This window comes from Dermacentor silvarum, chromosome 2, assembly GCF_013339745.2.
Source record: "Dermacentor silvarum isolate Dsil-2018 chromosome 2, BIME_Dsil_1.4, whole genome shotgun sequence".
NCBI lineage: Eukaryota > Metazoa > Arthropoda > Arachnida > Ixodida > Ixodidae > Dermacentor > Dermacentor silvarum.
In genome coordinates, this window is record NC_051155.1 from 117,886,210 (window position 1) to 117,913,961 (window position 27,752).

Below are 27,752 nucleotides of genomic sequence, written 5' to 3' on the forward strand. Positions count from 1 at the left end.
ACCTTTTTTATTATTTTATTATTTGTTTGCTATTGCCCAGACGCGCGCGCGTGTCCAAAACGAATTAGCAGGCGAAGTCCGAATTCGGCCTGCCTAGGATGCGAGTGCCATCTGGATATGATTTTCGCAAGTAAGTACCCGAACGTGTGGCTGTACGTCTGGTAGAAATGCTGCAAAAGGGGTTTGTGTTTGAGCTTCCTCGTAGCAGAATTCGGTTTCTCGTACATTCAAAATACAATCCGACGCTGATTGGTGAACAATCCGACGGCAAATCCGACGCCGAAGGGTAAAGTCGTACTTTACCGTTCTTCTGACGGATGTCACTGTGAGAAATTCAATTTTTGTTTACCAAAACCTTGCACCACGTGGAGGGCCTTCGCGGTCGGGGTGGTTGGGGATGATTTTCTCCGCCACCTGCCGACATCGCTCGCCGACGCCGGATTTTCTGCGACGCGGGGCCCTTAATGCTATCGCGTCGAAACGCGTAACGTAAGTACAAACAGTATCAGGCGCATGTCCCGTTTCCTGTGAGTTTCCGTGTGGATTTCGGTAGCGCTGATGCAGCTCAATGAACGTTCTTCAGCTCCCCCCATTTTCTATTGGCGTGCTGAAACATGGTTGCTTTACATACAATGAAATAAAGAGTTAGACATTTTTCATTTTTCAAGTTTTCGTTTTGCTGCAGCATTCGCAAACAATTTGTGTCCCAAATCCCACAGTTCATGCTCCTAACAGCCCAGTCGCGTGCATTGCGCCTCCAAGAGATTTTTGTTGTTGTTAAAAGTGCTATAGCTGTTGGCATTTAACAAGGTTCTCCGACGTTGTCAGGAACAGTGAGGCTATGATGAAAGCGGCTTCGTTTAACACCAACTATATATTAATAATCATTAAAACTGACTTCCAAAGCGAGAAGTTAGAGAGTTAGTCCCAAATAGAGAATTGAAATAGTTGGTACACACACATTTGGAGTGATTTTTTTTCTCAATTGGTTCAGTTAGTAGCGCCGTCAGGCTATTCTGAAGTTTGATGCCAACTCGTGCAGCTGGTGATTTCACTCGTTGACATTCATCATCATCATTATTATCATCAATAGCCTATATTTATGTACACTGCAGGACGAAGGCCTCTCCCTGTGATCTCCAATTACCCCTGTCCTGCGCCAGCTGATTCGAACTCGCACCTACAAATTTCCTAACTTCATCGCCCTACCTAGTTTTCTGCCGTCCTCGACTGCGCTTTCCTTCTCTTGGTATCCATTTTGTAACCCTAAAAGTCCACCGGTTATTGTTGACGTATATAGCAGAAAAAAAATTGGTGCTAATAATACACCATCGCCATCATCACTGATAGCAGTGTCAAATAGTGAGAGTACGAAAAATAAATTTTGATGATGTTCGGGGTGCCGATCGATACGGTCAGTAGAAGAGCTCTGTCGAGGGAGAAACCTCGCTCTCTCCTCCACGCCGGCCTATTCATGTCATAGAGGAGCGTACTCCGGCGCCATCTGCTGCGCGAAATGGCAAATCTCGCCGCTAGAGGGAAGAAAAGGGCACCTGGGTCACGCTCGCATTCTTGCGCAAAAAGATACTGGAAACCCAACTATGCTTTTACTTTTCTGCCGGCTTCTTAAGATGAACGCATGGCTTACATAGCGGGACCTACTTGTAGCGCTGAGAAAACGGAAACACCAAACACGATGCAGACAGGACAAGCGATGAGTCAAATATGTCACACTACTCAAATAACTTAGCCAAACAATCTACCTGAATGACTACATAACAGCCAGACATATGACCAACCTGCGAGGCTGCATAAGTAGTAGAACTGCAGACAAAATAAAGACAGCCACTTCCGGTAACGTGAAGTTGTCGGGGAAAATATACCAAATTTACGTGCTTCGCTGTCTTAATTTTCGGCCTTTGTGAGATGCGTATTAACATAAAATTACATTCTTAGGAAAGAGAGCAATTGTTATGCCATAAATTGATGTATTTGTATACTTTCCTTCGCAAATGTGACAATTGGTGCATTAGATGCACAATGCGTATTATGTGGTGGGAGAAGATACTTATGTCATTCAACGGTCGGCAAGGTTCATCGGCCTTCGTGCATGTAGCCCCGTAGATTCTCTCCGTAATGTTTCTCGCAATGCAGCCTTGCAATGCATTGCGCCACACACATAGCCATCGCCTCAGCACCTGATTTTCTAAGTAATGCTTCTATACGCGTGATAAATTATCCGATAAAGATAGCTTTTTCATCTGTCTGACTGACCCAAAGGCAAAGCAGTCAGTGACGGTGCCACGGTGCGTCCAAGCAGCGGCAAATGTCGTAGAGCTAAACCTGACAGAAACAAAAAAAATTACTCCATCTGCCGCTAAAGGGAACCATGTGTGGATGCGAAGCAGCGGGGAGCTGGTTAGCTTCAGCGGGAGATGGTTTCGCGGCAGCGGCCCGAGCGCTCATCGCGACGCTGCACAGGAGAGAGAATGAGGCGCGCGCGCTCCGTCATTTTCATACCGCGGAAGTACCGTGGCGCCCCCAGCGGAGTATGCAGCTGTCGCACCACCTGTCGTGCGCGCCGCTCCGGATTCCTAGAGGAGAGAAAGGGGGGAAGCGTAGAAGAGGAGAGAAGGGGGAGGGGACGCGCATGCGCTGTGGGGGTGTGGCACGCGGGCGCCGCTCCGTAGAGGATTCCTAGAGGAGAGAAAGGGGGAGCGTAGGAGTGGAGAGAGAGGGGGAGGGGACGCCCATGCGCTGTGGGGGTGTGGAGCGAGGGAGGGACGGACAGAGCCGTCGGCAAGAAAGGCTTCTCATTTAAAAGGCTGCCGAAGCAAAAACTAGGGTTCGTTTATGAATAAAAGCGTATCCTTGCCTTTCTTGGCTCGTCATCGTCGAGCGCCCAGAGTGAACTGAAACCTAGAAATCAGCTGCATCATTGGTACGACATTGCTGGTCGATAAAGCGGATGGAAAGCTTCGCACGACTGGCACTTGAAACCGTGTAGAAAAACACGTGCGTCGGGCATGCCGCCGATACTGCCGCGTGGTCCGTCCAACCAGAAGCTGCTCGCAGACGGTGCGCCCCACAATTCCTTGCGATTGCTCGTTTAAGGGTCACCTACTGCAATTTACATGTCGGGCACGCTGCGTTTGCAGGAACCTTAACTAGATGGCGCCACCATACTGGCGGAGGCTGGGGATCGTTTTTTTTTTTTTATTACGCGCCTCGTCTGAATCGCATCTCGTCGCCTGCTCCTGCGCACGCTGCGTTTGCAGGCGCCGCATCTAAATGGCGCCACCATACTGCGGAGGCTCGGGTCGTCTGCGCCTGCGCGTCTACCTAGGGAGCGTTTATATGGCGTTTTTCCGCTGCCCGATAGCAAGCGCTTGCGTGGCTCAGAGGTAGAGTATCTGGCTCCGACGTAGCGGCAAGGATTCAATCCCGGGGAGAACTGTGTATTTTTTCGCATTCCCGGCGCTAGCGGGTACGGCGGCGAACGCCAACGGCGGCCGACACCATCGCAAACCGAAACAGCTTTTGGAATGAGTCCCTAACAGTTTACGCTGTAAAAAGAAAACGCCTGGTCGGACCGAGTGCACAGGCCATTAACAAAAAAAGAACACCCTAAACAAATTATTCGCGGCATTATACAGCAGAAGGTTCACTGACACATACATATTTATTTTACGTAATATGCTTCCTAAAGTTAACGTACCGTTTTGTTTGTGTATGTGCCCAAGAACTTCACATAGGCCGAAGTATATGCGTGTAGCCCGCTGCCTTTCAAAACAGAAATGGTTAGTTAACGTCTCTGGCGTATTCCTTGTTTGCTTTTTTTGCAAATGTGTCGTTGTCCTGCATTATGTCCTTGAGCAAGCCCCAACTAGCCCAGCAACATGTCCCTTGTAAAATCTAGATGTACGTATTTCGCTGATGCGGATATTTACGAATGAATCAGTCTCACCGGCTTAATATTGGAAATCAAGCAAGCATCTTTCTGGAAACACGGTTACATGGCTTGTGCTAAAACTTGCCCAAAGGAAGCGGGTTGTGTCGTTAACGACATGCATTTATATATTTTACTTGTATTAGTATAAAATGTGCTTCTTAGATAACGATTCCACATGGTATGGGGTAGATAATTAAGACTGTTGGTTGATGCGTATGATATGGGATAATAGGCGTTCCTAACAGTGAATTTATTAGTAATTTTGGGTTAATAGTTAGGTAAATTAGCTCTGGACAGCACTGCTTATTATTTGCGACGCACACATCCGCTCACATACCGCGAAGACGTTCATTCTAGTTCTCTCTTTAACAACCGGGAAATTGCGCTGGCATAGGAACTAGCCACGAGCAAAATGGGACCAGAAACTACAGATTCGACATGACTAAATTGAGATCACCTCTGTCAGTGGTACTCAAAACTCGCAAAAAAAATCCGATGAACGTGCGGTTGCGCCGCCCTCCTGGCCACGGACGGACGTTTCGCCTAGGCATATACAGCTTCGCCATAAAAAGCCGCCGTGACCGTATTCCTATAACGTACATGTTACTAGAGGCCAGAACATAGAAGCATTGATAATAAAAATGATTCTGTATGGCCAAAAGTTACTTCAAAGATACGCTACAAGCTTGTAAGTTTGCTTTTTATGCCTACCATTGGTTTTTCACACACTCGCAGCGACACATGCAGCTTATGTTTGGAAGCGATTCCTCACAATGCAAAGCAGAGGTGGTGCAGCTATTGCCTATCACCAATTGCTGCACTGCCTCGTCACCATCGGGTGCGTTCACACTTCTTTCAAGGCAAACCTTACAATTTCTGCTGACAGGGTACGCCCGCGCGTGCCTATTCATCTGAAAGATTTCTCCCAGAAAATGGTTCTTGTAAGCTCTACAAAAAGTATCTTCTTTTTATTCAAAAAATCGAAAGGTCCACGAGGGTCATTAACCAACACGGTGTTTAACATAGCTGCTGGTTCTACTAAGCTTGCGCGTCTAGTCATGACAAGTCATACTATATGTGCGTCTTGAGATATCCCTATAAAGCACCAGCTAGCTCTCGCAAATACGTAAAGTAAATATAGAGACGTGTCAATCGAGGTGTTCTTATCAAGCACTTCGCTGCGTTTTATAAGTCACTCTGCTGCGGCTGAGTAATGATTATCTTTTACAAGCAGGGTGATAAAATAAAGTGCTTTTTTTAATGAGGGCCGAAATTTACACGCAATACACAACATAATTTGTTTTCTAAAACCATACTTGAACACAATAATGATTAGAAAACCACCTTTCTTAAGAAGATCATATAAAAGAAGTAAGTTTCTTTATAAGTACTTCTTAACGTCCATGTAGAAAGTCGAAGTGCGGCTCTGTTGAGAATATGACGTTATGGCAGCGTGACTGAATCGAATTTTCATTTCATTCAGTAGGAGCAAGAACTACCTGTTTTGTGGATTTAGGCATATAAAAAGTAAATACAGATGGCAAATCAATAAATAATATGAGAACGCACCTCCTTAACACTGAACGTCTTTTGAGAAGCAATCGAATCACCATTTCCGTAGTCACACGGCTTGAAAAAAATAAAACTAGGAACTAAACCTGACCAGTACAAACGGAACTCGGGCGGCTGCCAAAAAGGCTGCCCATGAAAACTCAAAGAAACAGGAAAAAACCGTGCGCATTCGCTTTCCACGTGGCGTCCAAAGACGTTTAGTTGAAGCGCACACTTTTTTCTCGGATCCATAATGGTTTCCCGAAGGCGCTCTCTCTCCAAGGAGAAAGCCAAGTTAAGTTTAGTTAGGTTGAGGTGATCTGGTTAAAATGCACCTGCTAACAGGTGCCCGAGCCAAAAGTGAACGGCGCATTTCGCTATCGCATTCGTCGCCAAGATACCGAGACGCGGCATCGTCAGCAAAATCTCGGCCATCGCCGACGGCGAGACGCACTTCCAGTTCTTCTCTGGGCAAAGAAAGAACCCGGATCTCGAGGCCTTTCAGAGGGAGCGAGCGGCGCACGCCCTTCGTATATAAAGAGCGTGCGGTGAACGGCGAAGCAAAGGGTTGCCGAGCGCCATTCCACCAGCCCCGCCGCCATCTCGACCAGCACGAAAACCTGCGAGGGCTCCCTCTCCTTCGAGCAGCCATTCTTTGTCGTTGTCGTCGGCTTCACCTTTCCCCACATTTCCTTCATTCAGTCCTTCCTTCTGCCTTTCATCCTTTATTTTTTTTTTTCTCAGGGCGCATTCCTTGCATCCAGCCGCTTGCCCGACTGCGGCTGTCCAAAGCACGCGCGTGCGTGCGCACGCACGCCCGCTCTTCTTTTTTTCCCCTCGGGACGTGAGCATTCACTGAGCTTGTTCGCGTCCGCTTCCTCTATCCCTATTTTTCTCTGCTCCTTTTAAGTCGACATGGCGAAAAGAAAACGGGACGAACAGTCCCTTTCACGTCCGGCGCACCGTGAAACCGCGACGAAAGGGGGCTTTCTCACTTTCATTGTCGTAAGTTCTCTTTACATAGAAAAATTAAAAAAAAATCTTAGAAGGAACAATGTAAACACTCTCCTTCGTACTTCTTCATGACTCATTTCCTTTCACCTCCTCCTCTCTCTGAAGCTTTAAAGTGCGCCACTACGTTCTCGAATCGTAGCAGCACCAACATTAGTTTTACTGTTTAGCCATCAGTTATAACCTCAATGTTTTTGCAAGATCCACTATATCCATAAAGGCACGAATTCACAGCAGCCGCGCCTTTTGTTTACGTGTAGATTTCCTCGCGCACGTTGCTGCCAACGAAAATCATCAAAAGGAGCGTATGCACGCGTTGGCTCTCCGTAAGTGAAAATCATAATTCGGCCACACCAGTTACTGATTATGGCTAAATGAGTATTGGACAAATAGATGCGCGTAAAATTTGCGAAAAATAATGTATCTAGTCCGTTACGATGGCTCCCCTCTTCGCCCGCTGCCATCTTTTTTTCGTCTTGTTATTCTTCTTCTTTCGTTCATCCCGGTTCTCTTCACTGCACCGAACACAACACGTCGCCTCCTACGGTGGTGTTGGATACACCTGTCAAACCCGCGTCGTCTCACGCTTTTTTTCTTCTTCCTGGATTCCATCCGCTCTCGCCTCCGTATGCCGCACTTCGAAATTGTATTCCGGTGTTCCGCTTGCTCGGCTTCTCAAAACTGCCAGCCAAACATGTCTCAAAGAAGTAGCAGAACACGAACGAAAAAGAGAAAAAAAAAAGCCACAACGCCAGGGGGCAAGGCTGCTCGTAGGGGCAAAAGGAAAAACGACAACAACAGCTGTCAGCGGGGCAGCGATCATGCGCTGACGTTTCTTCCGTTTTCTTGTGTTTAAACCAGCATGCGGTATCCCCATCGAGCTACTGGGACAGATGCTCGCCTGCTCTATAGCTTGCAGGAACGTGATGTTATGCGCGCTCATAGCGTACTTTATATTTATGTTCGCAGTTCTGCTTTCTCGTATTGTGCAGATTTCGAAGAAGCAATTTGTTTACGTCGCTTCAGTGATGAGGTTTAACCCTTGGAAATGCTTCCTAAATATGCAAACAAAATTATGTAGGCGCACTGCTTCTGCTGTCCTTGGTGGAGATGAGAGTATGAGCTCAACGCGTAAATGAGGTTTGTTTGAAAAAGAGAATAATAACTAGTTCGTATTCAACTGCGAGGCTGAATTATAAAATCCCAACTCCACTGTGGAGCGAAGTAAATTCCCTGGGGAGCTTTAGTTAATGCCCTGGTTGATTAATCTACCATAACATGATATGCGCAATTAACACAGCAAGCTGGGCGACTTGGTAACTGAGCATGTTTCTTAGGGGTGGGCTGCGCTACCGGGACGAAGGACAGAGTAAGAGACGATACGGGCGCTGACTGACAACTGATTTATTATTTTCGAACAAGTGAATATATATACACAAAGTATCAACATGTAACACGTACAAGTGGTGACAGGTTCTCAGCCTATCTTACCATCAAAAAATCTAGATTCGTATCGTCTCTTCCTCTGTCCTTCGTCCGGGTAGCGCTGCCCACCCCTAAGAAACATGATATACACCCCTAGAGTGACGCCAAAAAGAGTTTTCCGACGCTATGCAGCTTTCGTAAAGAAAGCGCGACATCAATTAGAGCATGTCACGTAAGTCTCCCGATGATTGTCGGTAATGCTTCTGTCACCTACGCCTACCGATATGTGTACCCGTAGTGTCGTGTTGCAAAATCGTTTCCGATTATCGTACACTAGCGAACAAAAAAAAGTTCTCAAACCTGCAGTGCCACGAAAAAAAAATCATTTTTTTCCTTCGCTGCTTAGGCTGAAATCGAGTGGTTCAGCTTACTTGCATGTTTTTGACCAACGCAATAAATTAGGCCATTATAATTCTCGACTGCGCTTCCCTTCTTTTACTCTCATGGTCCAGCGGTTATCCATCCTACGCAATACATGGTCTGCCCAGCTCCAATTTTTTATTTTATTGCCCATTAGAATATCGGCTGTACCAATTTGTTCTCTGATCCACATCGCTCTATTCTCTTAACGTTAGGCCTAACATTTTCCGTTTCATCGCTCTTTGTGTGGTCCTTAACTTGTTCTCGAGCGTCTTTGTTAACCTCCAAGTTTCTGCCCCATATGTTAGCACCGGTAGAATGCAATGATTGTACACCTTCCATTTCAACGACAGTGGTAATCTCCCAGTCAGGATTTGGTAATGCCTGCCGTATGCACTCCAACCCAATTTTATTCATCTGTAAATTTTCTTTTCATGATCAGGGTCCGCTGTGAGTAATTGACCTAGATAAACATACTCCTTTACAGACTCTGGAGGCTAACTGGTGATTCTGAATTCTTGTTCCCTTGCCAGGCTATTGAACTTTATCTTTGTCTTCTGGATAACAATCTTCAACCCCACTTTTACACTTTCTCGGTTGAGATCCTCAATCATTCGTTGTAATTCGTCCCCATTGTTGCTGGTGGGGTGATGAAGTTGGGAAATTTGCAGGTGCAACTTGGAATCAGCTAGCGCAAGACTGGGGCTATTGGAGATCGCAGGAAGAGGCCTTTGTCCTGCAGTAGACATAAAAAAAAGGCTGATGATGATGATGATGTGTGGGGGCAATACTGAATAAATTTTAAAAATTTGCTCTTGCTGTACGTGGTATCCAAACATTTATTCGCTTGTGCATCGCGTGCTCTTGCTGTAGGAGGTCATTCGATTGCATTGGCATTCGATTTCCTTGAAGAATCCACCAGGCGTAGTATTATCCCACTGTCTGGCATGAGCGTGCGTTAGAATGCTTGTTCCTGTCTAAAAATATATCTCCCTCCATGATTGCGACACAAACCCATTTCTAAGCATTGTGCTTGCATGCGTAGGTGTCCGGATAATATTTCAACCTATTGTGCTTCTCAGGACAGTACACCTGCTGACGCTCGGTTATCATGGAAACCATACACCCCACCTTGGCTGCTCAAATTGTTTTTGTTTTGTGGAGACTAATTGGATCCACACCATATTTTTAGGTTTGCCGAGTGGGAGTCCGAGTCATAAAATGTTATGCCCTTGCAATGCCCTGTGCGCTATCATTAGCCATACGGGCGTATATACGCAAAAGAACAAGCAGGGAGCATCTATTATTTTCGGAAGCCGTCTGGGAAAGCAGAGCAGAACTTGTCCAAAATATTGACCCCCTCTCGTATGCCCAGACTTTGTGCAATCATGACCTGTGGCACATTAGATCGCCAGCTACAGTAATTCAACCCCGGATCTGGAGGAACCACGACGACTTGTCACCAGAGCGCGGGAGGAGATCGCGGCCAGAATATTCCTGGAATGAGGGAACCTCCCACCTATGGTGACCCCGAGCTCAGACGCTCGCGAACTCTGTTTTGGAAATAAAAGTTTATTTCATCATCGTCATCTGTTTATAGAACACATGAGCTATGCCTCAACCGTAACTATTATCTACGTGCGTGTAGATCGGGTACGTAGAAGACACTGCAAGTGTTTGATGACGAGCCAGTTCTCATCGACCAATGGTTCGCACCCAACCGAGCCTGATCAATGAAGTGCGGTAAGGTTGGGCTGCTAATAGACTGTTTTAGTTCGACCGCGTCGGCGTACTACCTAGGAAAAAAACTGCAGCGCACTGCCATAGTGCATGTTTTCTGATCAAAGCTACACATGCATGCAACTTCCGGTTCGCAAAAAGTTCTATTTGGCGGCTAGCTCAGTTTCGGTAGTGCTACAGCTCAGCGCTTAACCATCCTAATGACGAGATTCGCTCTGTATGCGCCTGTTGGTAATGGAAGGTTAGTTCGTGTGGACTTCAGGAGTGCATTCTGTACCGTGGTAAGGCGCGTCTCACTGGACAACCAAAACGTTGCACTGCACTTCCCTAACACTAGTGCTGTGCTGGTACACTGCAGAAAATCGAAGAAAAATTGCGAACATGTTGCTCGGCGCTAGCACCCATGACAGCGAAAAAAAAATTGCTTTCAAATGCGACCGCCATCAGACAGGAAGGCGAGTGTGTTCGGGACTCAACCATTGAGAATAGTTTCAAACATTTTGACGCATTTGCAAGGAGCATTCACTGTTATGCTATTGACGTTATTTATTACAAATACCAAGAAACAAATTAAGGAGATACGCTCTGGGCATCGTGACTGTCTCCAGTTTTCGTGTTCTTAGTAAACGTGTGAACTGTCCCGCAGCCGCAGAAAAGACACCAAGTAATAGAAGGAACTCAAAGTAGAGTTGCAATACAAGTACAATAGAAGAAGAGAAAAAAAAAGAGTGAAGCCCATATACAAACAACATAATCACGCAACTATAGATAAGCACCCGCCACATTAAGTTTATATGTAAAAATGAAAGAAGCAATAGAAAATCAAGCGTAAAGGACCAAGTGCACAGCCAACGTCAACGGGCACGATCTACAGTCAGCGGGCACGGTGAGATGGTTTCAATACGCTTTCTCCTGCTTTACTGACATACAAATTATGCGTCGGGCACAACGCGACGAAAGTTTGTGTGAAAAGAGGACTGAGAAAAAAAAAAAAAAACTAAACGCGGTAGCTCACGCGGTGGGTCGGAGGGATCGAAGTCCACACAACTATGCTACGTCGGCAGCATGCGTCACAGAGCAGCCGAAGGTCGTTCAGAGACGCCACGCTGCTAGCATCGACGCGGCCGAGCGGGTACCGCACGGCTTCTACTCAGAATGCAGTGCATGCACGGGCTAGTCTGCCGTGACTGGCACGCCGATGCCCCGACGCCAACAGACTCCCACCGTCGCGCGTCTGCTCGCGGCGGCTGTTACTCGGCATGCGAGAAGCGTAACTGTCCTACTCAGCAGTGGCCGGCGTCGGCCAGCGCGAACAACCCGACCGCCCCATTACGCATCCCTTCGTTCTCTCACCCGTCTCTCGTCGCATCGTATACACACCGCCTTCTCTCTGTGCCCACTCGCAGTTCAACACAATAGCAGCAATGTTCTCGCTATGCTGTTGCCGTCCACTCATAGAGCAAATGATCGGCACATGTCCATTTTTGTTCTAATCCTTTTTGGCAGCGATATTTCTTAGTAGCGGGGAAACTTGGGGCTACTTCATGAACGTTCGTATTTGACAAAACAGTAACAAATCAGACGATCACTTAGGAAAGTTTGTACGTCCCGTATTCGTCGTCTGATTGAGTGTTTCTTTTCTTTTTTTGGAGGGGGGGGGAGGGGAGGGGTGGGGAATAGGATATTGATATTCTTTCTTTTTGTCATTGTTTTCTGGGGCGAAACTGTGACCTATCTTTACGAAGAAAATGAGCGCGACAAAGAGAACCAGATTCGTTTTTAATGTGTTCTGAACGCATAGAATAGCGGTGCTTCGTCAAACACTCGTACCACAACAGTCTCCCATACAGAGAGAGAGAGAGAGAGTGTGTAATTGTGAAGCGGAAAAGGCGCTATTTTCTGAGACAATTTACAGCAGCGCGGCTCAGCTTCCAGCAGTCTCCTATAATGTTCGCAAACCTTCATCCAAACCTTCCTTACACCCTCTGCAGCCTTTTCTCTGTTGCAATTCGTGCGGGGTGAAAATCGTTCAAACCTGTAAGGCAGAGAAAAAAAGAAATATTGCTGACAAATCTCATTTCATTTTTTTTTCCGAATTTTCAGACCGCACCGTCGAGCGGGTGCCAGGAAAGGCCGCAACTTAATTGAATCCGCACGTGCCAAGTGCGATCGGCCTGTATTAGCGGCATAGTTGACGGCAGCGACGTTTCTCTTGCCGACTTTCTTTTTTTAGAAGGTGAAGGCGCGGATTGGAAGTTAGGAGATTGCCTCCGGGGATTCGGGATGTAGATCTTGCTTTCAGTGTAGACGCGAGAGTCTGGCCGCTGATATTGCAGCGCCGACGGCGCTTCGACAGCGGCACGTGTTTACTGGCAACGATAATACGTACGCCTTCGTGCGCCACCTCGGCGCTTTTATTTCGAACAATGGGAGCCACTGACGTCGGAGAATGTCGATGCTGCATCTATCTAAAGCAATGCGTTGTTAATCTTCGCCTGCACAAAAGACCTTGAGAGGGGTTGATTGTTTTCGTCTCGCCCCTTTCGTGTTACGTGCAGCGTCTTGAACATTGGTCCTCCCCAAGGAGCTCGTCTCGAGGAGTCCTTTGTGCGAATTCCCTTCTCCCGCCGCACACTGCGATAGATGGTGCAGTGTCTCGGCAGAAGAGCAGTTCTTCAAATATTCCACTTTTTTTTTTGAGCGATATCACTCTTTAGCTATTTCGCCCCCTTTGGATGGACGTTGGCGATCTGGTACGATAAAAGGTGGGAGGAGAGTAAAGAGAGGAGATGGAAAGCAGAGATCCGGAGGCGGACGATGTCGTGTCGTGGTATCTCTTTGTATTGTGTTTGGCAACGAGACTGCCACGTTGTGCGTCTGTCGATGTGGCTGTAAGATATCGCGACTCGCGAATGGCATGGGGATATACAGCAGGTCACACAAGGGAGCTGTCACTGACTCTTACAATAATATTCGGTGTTTCCTAGGCATATGTGACTAATAATCTGTGCAATCGATGCTACAGCTGTACCGTGCATTATTTATGAGCTTCCTAAGATACAGCCTGCCCGTGCTGGGAAGCACCAGTAAAACGAACCTTCGAACACTCCAGAGTATGCAAGCCCAAGTTCTACGGACGTGCCTCGGCTTCCCTAAGTGTGCATCCACAGCGGCCACAATCGCCATAGCACGTGACCACCCTGTATCAACGTACTTTGCAGTCGACGCTCTAAGAGTGCACATTCGACATGTCGCAAGGACGCCCTTTCACCATCTTGCTTGCCTGCCAACAACTAGGCCGCATACGAGTTTTAGCCGTCTCCTGACTATACACGGAGCATCGCTACCATCGAATTACGTCCCTGCAGCATGGCCTTCGTTAACACTGTGGTCTCTGCATTCACCTCGAATATGTCTCACCATTCCAGGCGTAAAGGAGAAGGCACAAATACCGTTAGCAGCATTGAAGCAGGCAGCATTATTGCTACTATATGAGGTCCACAGTGACCGCTTACATGTTTACACAGATGGGTCGGTCATGCACTCCTGTTCAGCAGCTACAGTATTTGTCCCAGCAAAAGCTACAGTAATAAAATTCCGGACATCGCACTTGACATCGACGACGGCTGTCGAACTTACAGCTCTGTGTGCAGCAATGAAAGTTGTTGACCAGGAACCGCCCCAGAAATGGTCTATCTTCTGCGATTCCAAGGCCGCCCTCCAGAGTTTGCTCTCTGCACTACGCCGTGCACCCCACGAACGACTTGTCGCGGATACACGCGAAATTTACCATCAGGCAGTTGACAAAGGACTTGACATCGTCTTTCAATGGCTGCCAAGTCACTGTGGTATCTTTGGAAACGAGCAAGCGGACGCAGCCGCTCGATCTTCACATACCAGTACCGATTGCGTCACTATCCCTATGTCCAGAACAGACGCAGCAAAAAGCTCCGTGCGCTTGCTCGCGAGCTTACGTTCGCCCACTGGAATTCAATGGACTTTAAAAACCAGCGCCCCTGTTCTCTGGATCCTAATCTGAAGCTCCGCCTTCCACATGGCTTACCACGACGGGAGGTAACTCTCATTTTTCGCCTAAGACTTGGAGTAGCTTTCACCAACGCTCACTCCTACCTTATCGGAATGGCCACAAGTCCAGATTGTGAAACTTGCGGGTGCAAAGAGACGATATCACATCTTCGGTGTGATTGTCGTCGTTTTAGTGCACAAAGGAAAGTCCTCAGAACCACGCTCGACAAGATAGACAGCCGTCTCCTTATGGAAGCCAGAATTCTTGGTCCCTGGTCCCAGTCGACGTCGGAACTGAACTGCTTTAAAAGCGCTAGCACGCTTTTTAAAAGAAACAGGACTTCGTGAAAAACTATAGAATTGTGCGGACTGATCTGTTTTTTAATCTCTTGTTTTCTAATATTTTCTGCCCTTACCCCATCCCCCTGTGTAGAGTGGCCAACCGGACACTTAACCTGGTTAACCTCTCTGCCTTTCGCCTCTTATTTTCCTTCCTTCCTTCCTTCCTTCCTTCCTTCCTTCCTTCCTTCCTTCCTTCCTTCCTAGATTTTGGAATAAAGCGGTACATGCGTCATGCAACACGCGAACAAACCAGTGTTTATTAAGGATGCTCGAAAGTAAGACCTTTGAATTCAATTGAATAGTAGTATTCGAAGGAATACTATAGCTCCGAATACAAAAAAAATACAGATTTTCTTCTTCTTGAAATACAAAAGACAAAATCATGGAGATGAAAGGTGGAAGGAAAATCTGTTTTGTTAAGAGCACCTAGGCATAAGTTTGTTCAATTGGGCAGCTTGTAATTTCGAAAACTCCTGAAAGTTCCAAATTGCCTTACGGCGCGCAATTGAAGCACTCAGTACACTCTGTGCATCGGCCCTTCTTTTATAGCAGGTATGCTCTAAAACAGCGTAACAGGCTCGTATAGCAGGTCATTATGAAACATTCAAGTGTATCCGACACTCGAATGTCGAATCGACTACTTCGATTTGAAAACGAACTATTCGAAGATTCGCAAACCATAATTTTTCGTCACGTCGACTGTGTTTCTTTTTTTTCATTTTTTTTGTTATTTCGTTTTTCTTATGTAGTGCTTACGGTGGCCTTGTCCCATGCTGCCCGTCGCGGTAGTCCACTGGCCATGGCATTGCGCTGCTGTATTCGATGTCACGGGTTCGACTCCGGCCTATGCGACCGCATTTCGTTCAAGGCAGAATGATGCGAGAACGCTAGTGCACCGAGCATTGGGTGCAAGTTAAAGAAACGCGTGCGGTCAAAAGAAATGCGGAGCAAGCCCCCTACGCATGCATCTGGGATTTTACGTGCCAGGTGAACCTGGCACGTAAAATCCCAGAATATACCCTTTTTTCCGTATATATATTCGTAAAACATTTACGATCCCATCGACTATATATAAACAAACGCCGCGCAACTTAGCAGATGCAAAATTTAAAATCATCAAAAGCTTTTACATTATAGGATCACTATTAATAGGATTTTCGAAATTCCTATGCTGTTTCCAGAACAAGCAAAACCAAACGACTGAAGAAGGCGAGCATTTCCGCACAAGCAGCTAGGTGACCTATTACGAAAGCCACACATACATGAAATATGTACAGACAGTAAGAAAAATTACAAATATTCACAAACCCGCATCTGCGGCAAAATAAAATTAGGGCTTCAGCAACATTTCAGTAACGTTTTCAATGTCGCCGTAGACAGAACATCTTAAAGCCTATAGGTAGACTAGGTTTATTTTGCTGTGTGTTATTATGATGCTTTCCTTCTTCTTTGCATCTCTCTCCTCCCCATCTTTCATTCCCCCTCATCCCGCTCCCATGTGTAGGGTAGCAAACCGGTTGTGCTGAACTGGTTAACCTCCCTGCCTTTCCTTCTCCACTCTTTCATTGCTTCCTTCCTTCCTTCTTTGCATCGCATGCGCATTAGCGGAAGTGCGACGTTATTTCTGACCTTGCATATTTCTGCGTGTGCTTTCTGTAATAAACTTCGTAGGTGTCTGTACGTCATTGTCATTTTCTCCTCTTAAGCTTTTCTCTTTCGACATTTTGGTCATGCGTACGAACCTATACCACTTAGCCTAGCCTCCGCTCATACGTTTTAGAAATGCATTCCAGGTCAATAGACAGCAGATCACCGGTACATTGGTCAGTAGATCTCAGTATCTAGAGACGAGGCTCACTGGAGAAAACGTCTAAAAACTTCATTTTCTGATAAGAAGATAATGAAGATAAAAAAGCCTGCACCAGAAAAACGTTGCAGATTGTGTTATGTGCTTAAGTTATGACAGCAAAAGGTAAGCGAGGTCCCTCAATATCCCGTCTGCCTTGCGAAACATCTTCGTTGTGTTTCTTCGACTCTATAAGTACTAATCTCTGTAATAACTTTGCGCAGACATATTCCCTACATCATTATTCGCCATATGAGAACTTTTGCATGCGCGAGCCTATCGAATACACGGGTTCACGTTACATGGAGTAAGAAAAATAAAACCAGGGCTGAAAGGACGAACAATGACACTCACCCACGTTTTCATATGCGTCGCTTTCTGCGCGCTATTCAGTGCCTCATTCCCTTTATAATACAACGAATAGCTTAGTGTTTGCCAGTATTCGTTCACAAAATACAATAAAATCATTTATTACAGAGCGAGATGTGTCAGGAGTGATAGGATGATCTTTCAAAATACATTGCCTTTAACAAGATTCTTGCTTTTCGGCATACTTCGTTTCTGCAAACAATGAACGTGGGCATGTCGTCGCTTCGCAATCTTGTTACGGCGCTAGCAATCAAGTTTTATGAATATCTGTCAGAGGCGGTGCGTTCCAATAGAATATACTAATTAAAAAGAAAAAAAAGAACATATATTTACAATGAGATCATTCGAATCTTGTTTTTCACTTACTTCTCCCGCGAGATCTTCTACAAGTCTTCTTTTTTTCTCTGAACTTCTCCAGTATTCGAGGGCTTTACTTTTCGTGGAGTAGACATGATCGTAAGCTCGAAAAAGAAGAGGCAGAAAGAATGGACCTAGATCAGCGCTTGCCGCGTAACAGGAACGCTGCAGAGCTGCGAGAAGTAGTAACATAGGCCATGCCGAAATTGACGAGAGAGCGAGAGCTCAGCTTAAGCTTGAAAAAAGCAAGAAGGAAACATTTCGTGTTATACGCGCCTAGTTCCGGGGCTCTCGTCGTGTAAACATGTTCTCTGTCGGGGAAAAAAAAAGCCCTCTTTTAGCCAACGCAGACAAGTAAACGAGCACAAAAAAGGTACGCTTGGGGTAAGTGAACAAAGAATAAACTATGTGTTTTCCCGGCGGCAAACTTTTTAGAGCGCCTCCGGTGCGAGCCTGGTTGCCTGAGTCTTCCCGCCACCGATAGCGGCACGCTTTAGAGCAGCCTATTGCGCACTTCATCTTTCAGAGCCGGTCGAAAAAATGCGCATGTACGCCGTGTTTTTGACGTGGTTTGTTTGGCCTCGCTTACGCAGTTTACTTCTTTTTTTTTATTCATCTGGATGGCTTTTCATCGTATGCACCCTTTGCAGAAGCGACGAGCGCGTAAGTTTTGCCGGAATATGCCGTGTTCGGGTTTAAAAAAAGAAGAATCTTTCGTAATGTAAAAGAAACTTCTCGTTTTTGGTCTCGCGAGAAATGAAAACAGGCGATCCCAAAATTCCGTATCTATTGGTACAGTTTTTCTGTGCTGATTTGCGTTTTCGACGTGCCTATAGAGTTATCGAGTTGCTCCCAGTAGCACTGGAAACATATGTTTACAGCGACTACAAAGTACGAATACACCTTGCTATTTTTTTAAAATTTTGTTATTCATCGCTCTCAATGCGCGTACTGGTGAAATTTTCTCTTTCAAAACTGTGCGTACTGGTGAAAACAAGGCTCATTAACAGAGATTGGGGGAACTATTGTGAAAGCATGTCAGCAATTTTTTTTCCAGCGATGCTTGAAGTCGTGAAATCATTGTCAAACTTGTATTTTTAGGTTCATTCCAAAAACAGATCATTAGTTTGCCGTGCGTTCAACTTTACCATTAAACGTGAATTTTTGGCATTGAACACACGATAGCTACGATTATACAGAACCTCTCGTGCTATTTCGGGCACTCATTTAAAAATAGTTGCTTCCGTTCGCTTTTTTTTTTTTAAGTGCACGAATAATTGGTCGAGCGCTCAACAGTCCTTCGTTGACTTTGCATCTATAAATCGACTGCTCGTAGATCGTAATAAGAAGTTTTCTACTCTATCGACTCGTGCTCCAACACAGGCTAGCAGATAGACATCATCACAAATTTGATGTGGTTTAAATGACACACTGTTCTAATCCAACTGCGAATATTTATCACCCCGTTTAGAACGTAGCGAACAATATGAGCACGATTACAGTGTTGCAGTCAGAAGCACGCCATAGTAATTTAACGAAAGAACGTGCTCATGACCTTATTGCGGTTCTTCTGCGTACAGTGTGCGTTTTTTTTTGTCCAAGCGTATTTAGATACATTACGATCCTTTTTACGTCCGGTGAATACCCTTTGCTTTAAACGTCTTAGCTATCTGTAGGAATGGAAAGGCGGTGTGCAATACACACGGGTACAGCAACCTTCCATGTTTTCTAAAAAAAAAAACGATTTTATCTGACCGAATTAGCACCTAGCACAGCGCAATTAGAGACTAAGTGAGCCACCCTGTGCGAACTCCGCAGTTCATTGGCGCTTAGATAAGCCTTCTCGCAAAAAAAATCTATAATATGGCTCCTAGGCTGACCAAACAATACTTCAGGTAAGATGCAAAATTCTTAAGAAATGTTTACATGCTTTCATGTTGTATTTACTTGAGTGGCTGCTGTGTTTCATACGTGCGATGGTTGCATACGCGCGATATATTTCAGTCTGTAACCAAAGAATCTCTACTGGACCCCGAACTGGGCAGGAGGTCAGAACTTTGTTTAGGGGCAGTGTGCATGCATTTTTCTGTCACCCTTGTATTTTTCATGATATAAAAAACATTATTAGTTTATTGTATAATGGATTCATAATTGGCAAGACACGGAATGGTGTGCTGGCTAGAGAGCGCCCTGGTAAAATTTCGAGGGGAGTTTGATTCCTCGACCAAACCGTTGAAGCCTTCGAAGGTATCACGGCAAATGGTGAAACCTCAAAACTGAGAAAAAAGAAAAAAAAAGTGAAACCTACATTCGAAGAATGCGGCAGCGATTCGCTTCCGTTATTCTCCCAAAACAAAGCTACCTGATACGACAACGTGCTGTATATTATTGCACTTTCAGTCGGTAGAAAGACTGATTCTGGCCGCAGAATACCACCTTTATAGAACGAAGCTGAACGCATCTAATGATGTGATTGGTGTTGTCGCGAGATATCAGCGGAAAATGAGATTTAGTTATGATCAGCGGCGTATACTTCCCGAAAGAGCCGTGGGCACTTTTGGCACATTTTCACCTTCGAGACAGAGTAGCAGAAGAGTCTGGAAAACGCCTTTCTTCATTCAGGAGAGTTGTCTGCCGTAGTTTGTTAAGCTGCAAGATACCATGGAACACAGACCGGACGAGTGAGAGTAATCGTGTTTTTATGAGGGTGTAAACTACAGCTGAAATTGGCAGGACGTAAAGATCAGCGTGCACATCCTGTGTACCCCTTTGTGTGCCGCACTTTGTACATGTGCGGCACTGTAGCGTGCAAAACATAAAAAGGGCTGAGAGCGCGACATTCACATCAATGACATTGGCAACAGTGACTCCTGTTTATAATCGAAACCCATAAAACGACTTTTGTAGGTCCTTGTTAACGCAGTGCCAAGGTCCTTGCCGCAATCCACATACTGGTGGCAACGTCCACATAAAAGAAATCAAGTGTGAACAACAACACACACAGCGCTCTCCTTTGAAGCAACATTGTGAACCTACCTCTCAACAGAATGAACAAAATTCAATACTAAACATAAACTCTTGAGCAGTAGATGCCGCAATATCATGGGGGCGGCAGCAATTCCGGCAAGCAAGATCGGTCGACCAACGGATCGCGAGCGCACAGCACTTTTCTTGATTGCAGGACAACTCTTGACAAATGCGTGGTGTTCTGTTGCAGCTCATTGTCAATTTGTCATTATTGGTTTTCAATTGTTTCCGCACAGCCACTCGATCAAATTGCTCTCGAGGCGCGGCCTGTGAGAACGCAGCAGTGTCATACACGTGTGTGGTAGAATCGGCTAACTTTACTGGGGCAGTTGTATATATATATATATATATATATATATATATATATTGGCCATCTCTACCACGCGCGTGTTTTGCCAGGACGGAAATCACACACACACACACACACACACGCACACACACGCACGCACGCACGCGCGGACACACACACACACACGCACACGCACGCGCACGCGCACGCACACGCACACGCACACGCACACACACACACACACACACACACACACACACACACACACACACACACACACACACACACACACACACACACACACACACACACACACACACACACACACACAACACACACACACACACACACACGCAAGCACACACACACACACACACATACACACACATGAGGCCTTGCCGACGGAGCAAGCGGGACGGACTCTCATTGGTTGATGCTCTGTCTAATGGAGCGCCGTTGTAGTGACTCTCCTGGTTCCAGCTCTTCTGAGGCATTGCTCCTTTTCCCGAGGTCTTGCTTCATTCGAGTAATGCAGAGAAACGAACTCTTAGCGGTGCCGTGAAAACAACAGGGTAACAAACCTCTCTCGTTATTACAAGCATTGGAGCTACACTGATTTTCAAGTGATGCAAAGCTCTGGGCAGCCATGCGCAGTTAGGAGCGCACCCTGAAGTTGTGCATGCGCTGGAATGTCAGAGAATAATAATATTATATTTTAAGTTTCCTTTTCGAGTTGCTTCATTAAAAATCTCTCTCTGTCTCCATCGAGTAGCTATCGTATTTTCTCCATACTTCTTTCTTAAACTTATGCGGAGATGATGAAGACAATTAAAGGTAAACTTTGCGGCAATATATTGTAATTTTTGTCGTTACAACCACTCGACTCGGAAGCCTCTGCACTGCCTCAGGCAAGACTATAGTTCGCTTTTTTTTTTGTCTCTGATAGAGCATATAATAGATGGGGCACTGATGCTCCTAGAGGACTGCATTACTGACAGCTGCTAGGCATGTCACACCAGGTGAAGCAGGAAAAAAAACAAAGCTTTTAAGAACCCACATAAGAACCTTTTAATACAAAAAGAAGGGTTTCACAGTACCAGACAAAAGCAAATTCTGCCGGTTTACGTGCCCCAACCACAACCTGATTATGCGGCACGCCACATCTACACACACACATACATATATATATATATATATATATATATATATATATATAGTGAGCAACTCCGGATGAATTTTGACCACCGGGGCTTCCTTACCTTGCTACTAAATCTAAATGGGCTATCATTCTTTTATTTCTCCTCATCGAAATGCGACCGCCGTGGTCGTAAACGAACCGGCGCCCTCAAGATCAGCAGCCCAACGCCGTGGTCACTAGGCTACAGCGCTGGGTTATCTTGGGCCAGCACAAGCGACTTTAGGAAAAAATCCTGTAATAACACGTCTGTTTCAGATCTTGTATAAGGCAGCACGTAGGCTTCTAATTGAAAGGCCACGGTTCAGTGCTATTGCTGGCTCAACGGATAAGTGGCTAGAATTAGCGAAGTAAACGTCCTTACCACGGATTATATGCGACGATTTGGATCCTTTTTCGAGGCCATGAATGATGTTTCTCTTGTGATGGCGTTCAAGTTGCCCATTATTTATATTGTTCTCATAATTTTTGGGCTTCCAATCTGATCCGCTTGCTATCTCAGAAGATTATAGTAGAACTACGCAGACTAGTAAGGATATGCTGGAATTTGAAACATGCCAGCCCAATCATCCCAAACAATGCCAGCAGAAGATATTTAACCATCTTTCTCTATTGATCATGGCTGCACATGACCATCTATTTCATTAGGGCTCGCTAACCATAAATAAGGCATCCCCAAAGTCCATAATGAGAACCTAGCTTAGGTACTCATGAAGATCTCACCATTTTTTGCGTGTTTATTTAGAAATACAGAAATCACCGGTAGGTAGGAGTTATGACGGGGCGCGGTAGCGAAATGTACAAATAAAGTAGACATACGTGACAGTCGCGGTTACGAAGATAAAGAAAGAAAACACACGTCCAAAGATACAAGTAATGCAATATAGAAAACAGAACATTTTCATTTTCGGCAGCGAGGTCTCTGAGCAGAGCGACCGTGACGGAAACGTTGCAACACATCGCGTATTAGAGGTGCCAGTAGACTGCGCTCCCTCATCACATCACGAAGTCAAGGCATCCCCAGAGGCGTAACTGCGATCACTTGCAGCGCTAGCGCGTCAGAGAAGAAGGGAAGGGATGAAACTGGGCTTGCCTACCCTTTCCCTTTCTTACCTCTCGAATGAATCGACGACACACCTGGTGCACATGAGAGGAGGACCACCAGCACAGTCAGGGCGACGGTTGCGGCGGTTCTCGTTATCCGTAGCGAACGGCGCCGACGCCAGTTCGACGACGTAGGTCCACGCATTGTTGTCGTCGAGCGGCACAGATATCCAGAGAAGGTGGCGGCGACGCTGTGCGTCGCTGAAGACAGCGTTCCCATCGCGCACGGCACAACCAAAGTACCCACGCCCTCCCCAGGACCCATTCGGGTCCGATATCTCGCTCTAGCCACTCTTCCTGCGCTCTTCGCGTCAGCACATCACGAAAGCAGAGAGGAAGCAGTTACGCAGGCACCCTTTCCCTACGTGTCCCCAATCGACACCCAGCGATATGCGCGGGAGGACACCAGAGTGTTGCTTTTCTCTTTCCTTCCTCTATATGACCACGCAGACCTCCTTTTTATTCGATTGCAGCCTAGACGAGCTTCTTTACCTACGCGCCTTCATCTGCCGGCATTCCATTTGTGTCTTTCACGAACTGGGTCGCGAACATATCTGAAGCGTCCAGCCGTAGGTCATTTGGTCACCGGTGCTCAGACCACACAGTTTGTTAGAGGATTCAGAGGTTCGCGCTCACTCATCAGAAGATAGCGGAAATGTACAAAGACAAAAGTGGCTTCTTCGCGCCGAAAAATCCGTTGTGTCCGCGGGAAGACGAGCTGGCAGCAGCTAGACCGGATGAAACGTTTCAAGAAGAACCGCGCACTGTAATCCTCGTTGCCGAGAGTGAACTTTGGGAAAGAATGGTAGCGTTTGTTTCCAATGCGGCGGCAACTTCGGCAGTGTTCGGTATTCAAAGAAAAAAAAAACGCAGGTACCTAGCTGATGTCTTCGTCCCGATGAAAGTTGCGTGCAGCACGCGCACAAGCACACACGTACAGACACAACCCACTGCTTCAGCGGCGACGTGCTTTCGCGACGCAGTTGTTCGGGGCCGCCTGTGAAGCCGAAAGCGGTGACAGACTCCCTTCGTGCAGAGAGAATTGAGCTCCGAGGAAGCGCGCGAGAGCCAACAAAATGAGAAAGGAGATGCGGCGAGCAGCGCCGGCTTCTGCGGATTTCTCTTCTTCGCACGTCGCGAAATAGTTCCCGCCGCACGGGGCTCTAGTCCGGGAGCACTGAGCCGGGCTCTCGGGGGCGCGCTTGGACAGAGCGGCGGCCGCGCCGTGCGTTCCCATCGACTCTTCGGAGGCGAGAATCGATCGGAGCGTGGTATGGCGCCGCCATCTCTCGCTCACGGCGTGAACCTGCGATTGAGGATGGCTGGCCATAGTCACATCGCGGGAAAAAGGACAGACGACGCGTTGATGGCGTAAAATAGAAAGCAGGAGCACTGTGGCCCGCCAACGTGACTGAAGTTATGTTTGCCTGCGTTCCCGGACTTGGCGTATATGCGGCTGCTGCTCGCTCCTAGCTATCACAGTGACACAAGGGGTGCTAAGATGCAGCTACATATCGGTCGTACTGCTCCGTGCATGCACCTGTCATCGCCATTCTTCCCTTAACCATGTATCATAGATCGCCTTCGTCTTCGTGAGATAGCTAGCTGTGCAGGCGCTTCAGAATACATTTGACCACCTGGGGTTCTTTAACATGATCCAATAAGGATTCCTTCAAAGTGACAGTGTTTCCTTGCGACGTCAAATCCCACGCATCAAGCAATTCTGAACGCAGTGTAGCAGAAACGTTTTTGCCTTGAATTAAAAGATGATCCTTGAAGAACGCACGGTACACGAGCAGTCTTAAATTTAGCTTCCATGGAAGTGCAGCCGCCGCGACTGGGGATCGAACGCGCGACCTCATGCTCAGAATCAGAACGCCATACCCACTGAGCCACCGTATATCGAGCAGCGCGCTCTTGACGTATGCAGAATTATGTCACAAAGATGCCCGTAGCTTAGCAAAGTTTCGCATGGGCCACAACTGGGCTCCTCTCGTCCATTCTTCATTTCGAAATTTTTTTGTTACGCTTTCTTGGGGAGCTAGCCACGATTTCTTGTGACTGTGTAACCATTTTGTGGGCAGATCCCGACGATAGTGCAGCCTAACACAACCCTAAGAACTGCACCGCGGTACGCTACCACCGTGCGGTGATGCCTGTGGTAAGAGGAACGTTTGCCCTCGGGACAGCTTGCGTTTTTGGCGTTGTCCTTGAGCGGCATGGCGTTCTTCACTAGTTCTTCAGGCTGTGACGCTCGATGTAACAGTACCCTCCCGCGTATGGGTGAGGCACGGTGATAAGGCGAGCGCCACCTATAGCACACAGCGCGACATAGCACCACGAATAACTAGCTCGAAAAGCATGCTTGATGCATTTCGGGATACCGAATAACCGGGATTCATATTTCATGTCTTGACGAGTTCTTTTGAACCAGAAAATGTCGATGGTGTCTATACTGTTACAACTGTGGCTGGAGGCTTGTGGTTTAACATATGGCCCACCCGTTCGAAGCAAACGCTTTGCTTGTCGCATCTAAAAAGAACTACAGGAAACAGTTTTGATGAACAGGACAGAGCTAGGACGTGCGCTTACATCTCAAACGTATATTATCCGTTGGGCGACCCATAACACAACAGGCGGCGCTGAAACGTACAAAATGAGGTCGAATATGAAAATTCCATGAGTATCTGTGTCCTGAGTGGCCGAAGAGTCTAAGTGGTCCCGTGAAGCTCTTCAATTATTACGTCCTCACGCAGGATCTCACAACCCAGCACTCACACCGCCGGTTCGATTTCATTTTGCTAACTTCAAGAGCGCTATAACAAGCGTGTTACAGAAGCGGAGGGTTTAAAATAACGTGATCGCCACAACACAACTTTATGCACACAGAGATACATAGTTCCAGGAAGTTTATGGGTTGGCGATGGTTGTGATGGGGCTGCTCGGCAGCAGAATCAAGCGTGCAAAGAGATACTTAATGTCACGAGCCGTCACTTTAGGTATTTTATTTATGTAGAATGTAGCTCTCCATCCAGTTAATCACCGCTGAAACAATATCTGGGGAAATTAAGAAACGGAGCCAACTCTGAAATGATAGCTTGAATAATAAATCAGGAAACATTTTAAAGAAAGATGCTCATTCCAACCATGAGGATGCGCAACCCGCGACCGCCGGGGCCGCGAATGGCATGTATCTATAGGTTCGATTGACAGCCTCATTTCCACTGGGGCCGCGATGCAAACACGCTCGGGTACTCATACTTGGGTGTGCATTAAATCGTCCAAGGTGGCCAAAATTAATCCCTCCACTACGGCGTCATTCCTAGCCGTAGTATTACTTTTGGACGTTGAACGCTATGAATCAATCAATAAATAGAAAGAGGGAGGGAGACAAGGGAAGTATGAGTTTCACAGTGGGAGACAGAGAATAAACTTTATGCAAAAGCGCACGCGAGCGTAGGTAGCTCCTGCGCTCTGAGGGTTGGTCCCCTCAGTCCAGGAGTCCAGCGGCCTTCGCTGCGCTTCTCGCTCGGTTGACCAGGTTGAGCTGGTCCGTCGAGTCGGAGCTGGACAGAGCTGCCTCCCATTGCCGTGTGGTGGGGTGTGTTACAGGTGTGAGTTGTAGTGTGTTTGGGCAAGCCCATACCATGTGGCAAAACGTTGCGCACTGTTCGCAGTGGGAATTTATAGGAATATAGCGCAGGGTGCATGGCGGGGTAGAGACTCAAATGTGGATATGTGTTTGTTTGGAGTTTTCACCATATTACGGCTTCCTCTCGCGTCAGAGCGTTGTGAGGCTGTGGTAGTGTTCTTCTTGAAAGGCGATAGTGTTGTAGGATGTGCGTGTAGGTTTATAGTATGGGTCTGGATGACAGTGAGAATGACTACATGGAGTTATGGGCGTGTTACGTATCATACGTGTACAAAAATATGTGTATCAGCAGAACTGTAGTGATTGCTTGAGTTCTGAAGTCATTTAGTGCAACAGCAATGGGCTCTCGCATCCGTCAATGCGATGTTTACAAAAACGTTTTTCGTCATCGTACGCCACAACATCACATGACGCAACCTTTGAAATAGATGCAGAGGCGCTACCGCTCTCTGAGTTTGGGCGGTCGAAAGAACTGGACGCCACCCTAACTAACTCCCTGGCGCCACGGCTGCGTGAAAGCGTAATAGCTAGGGGACGGATATTTACAGTCAGTACCAAATCGGCACGCTCTGCGTACGCTACGCTCAATTATTCAATGGCCTGCGGCCGCTAAAGCGCCATTATACCTAAGCCCCTTTCCGCTTTGCCAACCGGGACACTCCGCTCCCTTTGGTAGGAACGGTATGAGTCCTGGTGCTGAAGCACACGAACGAAATTCGCAGTTTCGCCTGAAAGGCGGAGCATCGATTGCGATAGCAAATTAGTATAGGCAGCTATGCGAAGTAAGCATAGTAGTTTTACCGGTCGTATAAACTTGTAAACATTCGCTTACTAACTAAATTAACAAGCATTCATGCGTTCACACGCAAACATGAACACATCTCACTCGATGACCACGGAAACTCGCTGTCAAAACGCTGGAGTGAGCGAGCGTGGTGGCAGCAGCGAGTGAATTGACTTTTGCGCTGTCTCGCTACAACGCGAACTATGTGGCGAAAACGCAGCGCACACTGCTATCAGCACTCGGTGCACTCCGTCCACATCGCAGATCGCTTTCAAGATAGGGCCTATCTTGAAAGCGATCTACAATCTGAGGGCCGGTTAGGGCGTTCAACTCTAGCAGCCACCGGAGCAAAACGCCCCCCCCCCCCCCCCGCTCCCTTCCTTCCCCCAGTGCCTTGCGCGTGACTGAAGACGGCGCGCTGCCTCCTCGCATTCCTTTATTGAGCGCGCGAGATTTAGCCGCCATCGTCGGCTCACCCTTGCACGCTTTCACTTGCACATACAGAATACGGCGCGCGGTGACGACGTTATCGCCCTGGAAATGTGCCTGGAGTGTCCACATCATTAATATCGCAATAAAAACAACATGTACTGTAGAAATAGAAGGGGGGAAATGAATAGAGGTTAACAGTAGAGGTGCCTCTCCTATGCTAAATGACGCCT

At 46.9% G+C, this 27,752-nt stretch overlaps 1 protein-coding gene across 1 annotated transcript in view; it reads right to left on the reverse strand.

Annotated features, from left to right (window-relative positions):
• The window catches only part of LOC119440311 (hemicentin-2), a 276,243-nt gene extending 252,428 nt beyond the window's left edge, over positions 1-23,815 (reverse strand). The window contains exon 1 of the mRNA XM_049661540.1: positions 22,664-23,815. Within this exon, the coding sequence (XP_049517497.1) occupies positions 22,664-22,919 (256 nt within the window). The 5' untranslated portion in view covers positions 22,920-23,815. The remainder of the gene's footprint in view (positions 1-22,663) is intronic.
• Between the last annotated feature and the right edge of the window lie 3,937 nt (positions 23,816-27,752).